General features: G+C 33.6%; 2 protein-coding genes across 2 annotated transcripts; both read left to right on the top strand.

The window, feature by feature from the left end:
• The first annotated feature begins 1,604 nt into the window (after window positions 1-1,604).
• On the top strand, window positions 1,605-2,363 carry LOC145035975 (uncharacterized). Its single transcript, XM_078984468.1, has one exon. It carries the CDS (start codon window positions 1,605-1,607, stop codon window positions 2,361-2,363), a length of 759 nt encoding a protein of 252 aa, XP_078840594.1.
• Window positions 2,364-5,325: 2,962 nt separating this feature from the next.
• On the top strand, window positions 5,326-6,084 carry LOC145035974 (uncharacterized). The gene has a single exon (XM_078984467.1). The coding sequence runs from the start codon at window positions 5,326-5,328 to the stop codon at window positions 6,082-6,084; it is 759 nt and encodes a 252-aa protein (XP_078840593.1).
• The last annotated feature ends 2,866 nt before the right edge of the window (window positions 6,085-8,950 follow it).

Raw genomic sequence — 8,950 nt, 5'->3', positions numbered from 1 at the left:
GAGCTAAGAGAAAGCAAGATAAGGAAAGTAAAAGGGTTATAAGAGCAAAGTTAAATGATGAATTCAAGAAGACAATTAATAGAGGGAAAGATAATGAACAAATGATAAATGATCTTAAACAAATGTTAGAAAAATAACTCAACAAAATGAATTTTTAATAGTTATTATGTACTGTCAATCTGTAATAACGAATCTACTTTTAGTGATAACCAGCAATGCAATAGTAGGCTAGAAAAAGAAATATAGAATAATAGAATAGCGAGTTTTTAAATGTGTTCCGGTTAAAAAGTTGAGTAAATTACTGAAATCGTTCATGTGGTTTGATCAAAATTGCACGTTTGGTTCCTAACTTTTTTTTGCATTCGGATCATCCCTGTGATTTGATTTTGTTGCATTTTTCGTTCATATGGTTTGATTTTGTTGCATTTGTCATCCATTACATATATAAAGTTAGGAACCAAATATGCAATTTTTACCAAACCATAGGAACGAAAAACGCAACAAAATCAAACCACATGGACGATCCGAGTGCAAAAACAAGTTAGGGACCAAAAGTGCAATTTTGAACAAACCATAAGGATGATTTCAGTAATTTACTATAAAAGATTTCTCAAAAGTTTTTGAAAGGGTTTTATTCACTAGTTTAAAAATATCTATAAATAGATAAAAAAATGTAATTTTATACATAATCAATTAAGATTATGAGCTTTACGAGTCGGATATTTTACTACTCGAGCTCGGCTCGATAAGGGACTCAATTAGCTCGAGTTTAACTCGATTAAAGTCAAGTCGGTCTTGAGTAGTTTATGAGTCGATCTCGATTTTCTTATTAATTGTCGCGTCTCGTTTATACCACTACCGTATAACCGTTTATTTTGTAAATTACTAACCTCAAGTTATAAACTCAGAAAATAATTTTTATTTACATTATATAATGTTTATAGTTATATTCAATATAACAGTTATTTATAATTTAAAAATAAAAAAATAAAAAAAAAATAAAAAAAAGTTAAGTCACCCGTTTTGATACCATTCCTGAAAATATGTAAATACTATAACTAATGAGAAATTAAGTCAAACAAATGTCTCAAACATTATTTTCACATGCAAATTCCAGCTATTGGAATAGAACCATCCATTAATATTCATTTTATTTCTCTTTGTAATAAGAAATACATAACTTCATAATATCCATGTTTTCATAGCTATAATGATTATTACTTCTCAGTTTATATTTATAAAATATATCAATTAACTACAAAAATAAGTCCTAAACTCAACTAACCCTCTATTTTATTCGGTTCTAAAATATTTCTGATTATAAAATATTTTATTTACGTTAATTATTAGCCCAAAAATCATACATAGAACGAGAGGGGAGAATAACAATACATTTAACAATTTGCTTACGTAAACGATTATGTCAGCTAATACTCGATTCTCTTCTTCTAGAAGAGAAAAAGTAAAAAAATGAAAAATAAATACTAACGTCGTTGGTGCCAAGTAAAGTCATCTCTATAAATACCCTCTCTACCAAAGTCTACATCTCATTTATCAATTTGCTCACATAAATACACCAAAAGATTACTAGATATTTCAGCGATATGGAACAACAGGGGGAAATCGAAGGTTCTGGATCCAGTCCTAGCTTCAGTTTTTACGCTGCTGATACTTCAACATCCATGGCTATCGCCAAAGTCATCCGTGAAGAACAGGCCGGTCGATTTCGTGAATCTGGGGATTCGGATGAAGACGATTTTAGATTCTCGTTGGATTTAAGTGAAGAAGAAGTTTCAGCAAAAGAGATCGATTCGCGAGGCTGGACTGTTTTTCCTCTTTTCAATCGCGATCTTCTGGTGAACGATGAAGCTAAATCAAAGGATAATGAAATCCATGCTTCGGATTCTATCACCAGTTCGTTACGGAAGCTTTTTATTGAAGAAGGAGAACAATCGTCATCGTGTTCATCATCAGAAGCCGACGAATTGGAAGCTCTACCTTCTGGAACTTTCTGCGTGTGGAGGCCTAAGACGGAAGGTGGATCGTCGGTTGTTATGACTAAAATTAAGAAGAGTAGTTCTACGGGGTCTCTATTGAAGAAGTGGAAGCTCCGGTATATGCTCCGGCGAAGCAACAGTGAAGGGAAGGATCCTGTGGTGCTGTTAACTCCTAAACAAAAGAGGAATTCCGGTGAGGTTTCCAAAGTCGCCGGCAAGTTGAAGGCTCAAACTCCTGTTCATGAGCTATTTTACGTGCAAAAAAGAGCCGAAAATGACGTCGGAAAGAGGAAATCGTTTCTACCTTATAGACAAGTAGGGTTGTTCACAAATGTCAATGGAATGGCGAAGATGCTTCCATTCTAGAATAGCCAAAAGCAATTTTGTTTAATTCTTTAACTCTAATTGATATTCAAACACTGAATTTACTGATCTATGTAAACTATGTTATTGTACGGGTTTGAATCATCAGAGTTTAAATATACAAAGCAGGTACATAATGAAAGGTATGGCGTTTGATCTAAAAATGTTTGGTCTAACACTATTAAAATCAAATCTTTTAAAATATAAAAAAGAATAAATTATAATTCTTATTTTTAAAAATTAAGTCAATCGTTTTTATGTTTTAATTTCGTTACATGGTTAGTAAATATGTCGTTAGCTATTAGTGGTTTCCGTTTAAATGCCCCAAGCTCGTTTAGTCCCTTATTTCTTTTAAATTTATCATTGTAGTCCATCATTTAATTTTAAAAGACTATATTTCCATTTTTTATTTTATTTTTTCACTTGTTTATAATTTATCAATTAAATTAGATTAATTATATATATTAAAAACTTATATCATTTCTCTCTCTCTCTCTCTCTCTCTATATATATATATATATATATATATATATATATATATATATATATATATATATATATATATATATATATATATATATCCTCTTTCTCAATTTGGGCAACTATCTCCTATCATCGTCGACAATCATCAATACCTTCATCAGCCACCGCTTGTCAACACCAAATTTGATACTGATGATATATGGTCCATTAGCATGGCCTAGACAGCTCTGGCGCGCCAGCCTCATCTGGCGTTCCCTTGTCAACCTTGTTGGGGACACCCTTGCCAGCCTTGCTAGGGACTCGCATGCTGACCCGACCTGACACTCCCTTGTCAGCCTTTCCTAGTGCGTGCCCATCAGCCTTGTCTGGTGCACGCCTGCCAGTCTTGCTGGCGCCTCCGGACAGCCTTGCCCAGCTCCTTACTATATGGGCCTGAATTGGGCTGGCCTAAGGTTTCACCTAATTCCATTTGACCTAATTGCCCCTATATAGTGAACAGTATCTCCTCAATTGAGGAGGATCCTTCCCTGGCAGCTTAGCCCTGCCCTAGACTCTGGCCAGGTGACTCAACCGCCATCCTCCACTATCAGCCGCCATACACCACTGTAACATCCCAAAATTCAAGGCCACAAATTTTATTTTTAATTACGTAACTTATAAAATCGTTTACTGAAAAACATCATCGATAACATATAAGTTCGTAAACCCATAATTAAAAGTCATAAGAACGTGTCGTGGAATAATAATAACATATCAGAGTACAACCCCAGAACATCATAGTGTGGATATAGTTATATACTAATAGAAGATTTTGAATAGTTTGAAGCTATTTTATTTTATACTCCCGTATGTATAAAACTATAGTATCATGGGTAGTTGTGTAATATATAACACTTTGTAATAGTCGGTTTGTATCTAATCGTTTCTAATCAATTTATCAATATAAAATATTGTTTTTATGAATATGCATATAGCATGTTTTGGAGTAACAATTGTCAAATATGAAAGTGAGTCTTTCACATGAGCTCAAAGATAATAGACACGAATCTGAACCACTAAAAAATACAATTGATATGCCGGAGATATTTAGAGCTTAGGTGTTTAGCATTTTGGAATTCTATTTGGGACGTTTTCCATTTCGGGTGAAAAACAAGACGATTGGACTTACCTACCACTTCCAACGAAACGCATGCCTACACATCAACATAAATTTATTTATGTGATTGAGAAGACCTGGCTTATTGAATTTTTTAACAAGCTAAAAGTTCACACCCTATAATAATAATAATAATAATAATAATAATAATAATAAATCTTTTTAAAACAAATGAGACTAGATAACCACTTTAGCTATTTAATAAAGTTACTGTAGTTAAAAAGACACCCCAATTTTCCAATTAGACATAATATTTAATTTTTAAAGTTTTTTTATTAGTTGAATTCGCATAGATTTTTGAAAAATTAAATTATAAATGATTTATTATAAGTTAACTTTTAATTAAAATGTTCATTACATATCTATGTTAAATCACCCGTTTTGATTCAAAAGTCAAGTTGTCGCTTTCGATTTGTGTAGCCGTAGTAACTTTATTTCATGGTTTTAACATTATAGAATTTCTGGAAATATGTAAAGAATATAAATAATAGGTAATTAAGACCATTAATTGTGTGAAACATTATTTTCACATGTAAGTTCCAGCTGGTGGAATAGAACCATCCATTAATATTCATTTTATTTCTTTTATAATACAAAACATATAACTCATATATACAATTCAATTTTTCATAGCTACAATGATTATTATTTTTCCATTTACATGTATATACAGAATATATCAATTAACTAAAAACTAAGTAGCAAAGGGTTTCTAGCCTAGCGGTATCAGGTGGTGTCATCTCTTTTTGAGATCGATGTTTCAAGTCCCGTCGTGGATATAGGTGAAATTAGGTGTTAGTTTAAAAATAGATTATTATATTTGTATTTGCCGGTTAAAAAAAAAAAAATCCTAAATTTACCAAACCCTTTGTACTAAAATATTCTAATCATAAAGTACCAAAGGGCTTGTAGCCCAGCGGTATCCGGTGTTGCCCTCCCTACTTGAGGTTGAGGGTTCAAGTCCCGTCGTGGACATAGGTGGATTTAAGATGTAGTTTAGGAGTAGGTTAGATTTGTCGTTTTAAAAAAAAATAAAATAAAGTATTTTATTTAAATTAATTATTACCCCAAAAATCATGCATAGAGCCAAAGGGGATAATAGAATTAACAACTTGCTTTATATTATTAATTACATAAACGATTATGTAAGCTGTGACTCGATTCTCTTCTTCTAGAAGAGAAAAAAAAAAATGAAAAATTAATACTCACGCCTTTGGAGCCAAGTAAACCCATCTCTATAAATACCCACTCCTACCTATTTCTCCATCTCATTCATCGACTTTGTTCACATAAAAACACTAAAAGATTACTGGATTTTTCATCAAAATGGAACAACAGGGGGACATCGAAGCTTCTGGATCCAGTCCTAGCTTCAGTTTTTACGCTTCTGATACTTCAACATCCATGGCTATCGCCAAAGTAATCCGTGAAGAACAGGCAGCTCAATTTAACGAATTTGGAGATTCGGATGAAGACGATTTTAGATTCTCGTTGGATTTAAGTGAAGAAGAAGTTTCAGCAAAAGAGATCGATTCGCGAGGCTGGACTGTTTTTCCTCTTTTCAATCGCGATCTTCTGGTGAACGATGAAGCTAAATCAAAGGATAATGACATTCACGCTTCTGATTCTATCACCAGTTCGTTACGGAAGCTGTTCATTGATGAACCAGAAGAATCTTCATCGTGTTCATCATCCGAAGCCGACGAATTGGAAGCTCTACCTTCTGGAACTTTCTGCGTGTGGAGGCCTAAGACGGAAGGTGGATCGTCGGTTGTTATGACTAAAATTAAGAAGAGTAGTTCTACGGGGTCTCTATTGAAGAAGTGGAAGCTCCGGTATATGCTCCGGCGAAGCAACAGTGAAGGGAAGGATCCTGTGGTGTTGTTAACTCCTAAGCAAAAGAGGAATTCCGGTGAGGTTTCCAAAGTCGCCGGTAAGTTGAAGGCTCAAACTCCTGTTCATGAGCTATTTTACGTGCAAAAAAGAGCCGAAAATGAAGTCGGAAAGAGGAAATCGTTTCTACCTTATAGGCAAGTAGGGTTGTTCACAAATGTCAATGGAATAGCGAAGATGCTTCCTTTCTAGAATAACCAAAAGCAATTTTGTTTAATTTTTAACTCTAATCGATATTCAAAAATTGAATTCAGTGATTTATGTAAATATGTTTCTAACCAGAGGCAAAAAATGATGTTTATAATTATAATTTGTAGATTTAACATTACGATGATTAGTGTTATATTATATTGTTATCTGTTTTATATGAGAAAATTTGATAAGAGAACTTTGAAATTGTAAGGGTTACCATCATTTTCCACCAACTTCTTTTGTATTTGAAACCTGCAACAATGACTCCTGACTCCCCATCACTATCTAGTTTAGAAATAACTTAACAAGATAAACACGATTTAAATATTCATTGCATAGAGAAAAATTTTGATCCATATGGTCGAGGTATTACACACCCTTATTGACGTAAAATGTTGTCAATCAGAGAATAACATATCAAGTGATGAATATGTAAAAGATGAGGTGCAGTAATATGCTAAACCTAAATAATTAGTAGAAAAATGAGATCATTGTCTGCAAATATCAAGCTCGTAGGAATAAACAACAAGTGTACGTTATCGACATAAAAATGACATAATAGATTGTTAGGACCAAAATGACATTACACTCTCACACATCTTTTATTTATATAGAAAATGATAGTTATTTAGATAATATAAAGTTTGTAGTTATATTTAGGCTTTTTACATGAAAGTCCTTAAATATGTCAAAATATGACAACTTTATCCATGTGACGATTTTAGGTGTTTTAACCCTTCAATTTGACAAGTTTTTTTTTTTTTTTTTTTTTTTTTTTTTTTTTTTTTTTTTTTTTTTTTATAAACAACGAAAAAAAATAACTTAAGCTTACAAATATTTTTTGTTTTAACATAAGTATGTTTTTCAAATTTGACATGAAAATCATTCAGTTTGTCAAACTTTGTTGGTTTCATCCTTGAAAATATGCAATAAGAAGTGTAACAAGTAACACTGCAAAAATGAAAAAGAAAAGCAAAAGAAAAACTTTACAAACTTTGGATATTAATTACAAAAAGTCAGCATAAAGACAAAACCGATAAAATTGAACAAAGTTAAGAAACTTTCATGTCAAAAGCCCTTGTATTTAATATGATTTACAATTTTTTTCTTTAAATCATCCGTTTTGATATAAAAATTTGACAAAACTTCAAAAACGGTCCCTATGGTTTTTGAAAATATCAAGTTTAGTCCCTAAGTTCAAAAAACCTCACGGATCGTCCCTGTGGTTTCAAAACTTTTAACATTTGGTCATTCCGACTAACTCCGTTACCATTTAGCCGTTAAGTCAGGGACATTTTTATCCTTTCACTCCTCAGGGACCATTTATGAGGTTTTCTATTCCTTTTTTTTAAATAAATAATAAATAAATAAAATTTAATATGCAAGGGTCCACCTCTCTCTCTCTCTCTCCTTATAATCACTGTTCTAAACCAGCTTCCGTAGCTTGCAGTTTTTAGGCGTTTTGCCTCCATCTTGCCATTACCAATTGTGTTATTAGTTACAACAGTGAAAGATGCTTATGAAGACTGGAGACGATACAGATCTGACGGGATTGAAAACAATCGTTTATCATCTGTTCTAGTGAACAATTCATACGAACAGAAGAAATGGAAAGACATTCAAGTAGGAGAAATCATCAAATTTTCTGCAAACTAAACAATTCCATGTGATATCGTTGTGAAAAACCCAACAGAAATATATACGTTTTCTTAGCCAACATGGAGATCGATCAAAAACGCGTCTAACTTGGCCCTTCCAACATCGTTCTTCATGGATGTGTCCTCAAGAACATGAACTGGGCAGTAGGAGTTGTGGTGTACACAGGAATGGAAACCAAAGTCATGCTCACCAATCCAGGCGTCTAATCGAAACGAAGCCATCTTGAAGCTAGCAGAAACAGAGAAATCATATTTTTATCGATTTTTCTTGTTTTATGCTCAGTTGTTTCAATTTGTGTTGGAGTTTGGTTGAGACGCCATAGAGACGAGCTTGATATCATGCCCTTTTATAGAAGAAAAGATTATTCAGATGAAATTGAATAGATACGGAATTAGAAGTGTTCAATGGATAAAAGTAATGTTGTAGAAGAAAACAAGTTGATACCTCTTCACTCTCTTCAAAGCTTTTGGACTAACTTCAGCTTTTGAACCAAGTTTCGTCCTCTTCTTCAAAAACTCGTTTCCCCATTTTAATCGATCCACCGTCACATCCCCATACCACAAAATTCCCTTGATTAACTGATCTGATCCTGAATCAATCATCCTCGCAACAGACCCACTGTAATCCTCAACATTTGGCGCCAACGTTGTCCAATACGCTGCGGCTTTAGCCTCCACTAAGCCACCATTATCCACCGCCACTGTTGTCGACACACTCCTCTTGACCTCTTTCACCGAAAACGCACTATACTCTTCTAAAACCCGATCGAACTCCTCTAACTCCTTCTCCAGACCTTTACTCAAAATCATTAGCCCTTAATTTAACAAACTCTCATATTCGAAATCCGAATCGTTTCCAGATTTTGTATCAGAAGGTACGCGAAGAGTGAAGAAATAGTGTGATCTGTCTAATTTCGTGTTATGTGGTTGTTGAGGGCTCGATTTGAGGTCGGATTGCGGGAAGCAGGCTTAAGAGCGGTGGTTTTGGTGTTCTTGCTGAAACAAGCACCCAGAGAGAGAGAGAGAGAGGGGGGGGGGACGAAAAGGACATAAATACCCTTTAATACGAAATAATTAAATAATTAGTTTTTTTTAAATAAGATAAATCTTCGTAAATGGTCCCTGAGGAGTGAAATGACAAAAATGTCCCTGACTTAACGGCTAAATGGTAACGGAGTTAGCCGGAAGGACCAAATGTTAAAAGTTTT

This window comes from Lactuca saligna, chromosome 3 (genome assembly GCF_052625555.1).
Source record: "Lactuca saligna cultivar CGN05327 chromosome 3, ASM5262555v1, whole genome shotgun sequence".
In the NCBI taxonomy this organism is placed as follows: Eukaryota; Viridiplantae; Streptophyta; class Magnoliopsida; order Asterales; family Asteraceae; genus Lactuca; species Lactuca saligna.
This window is presented reverse-complemented; position numbering and strand designations above follow the sequence as displayed.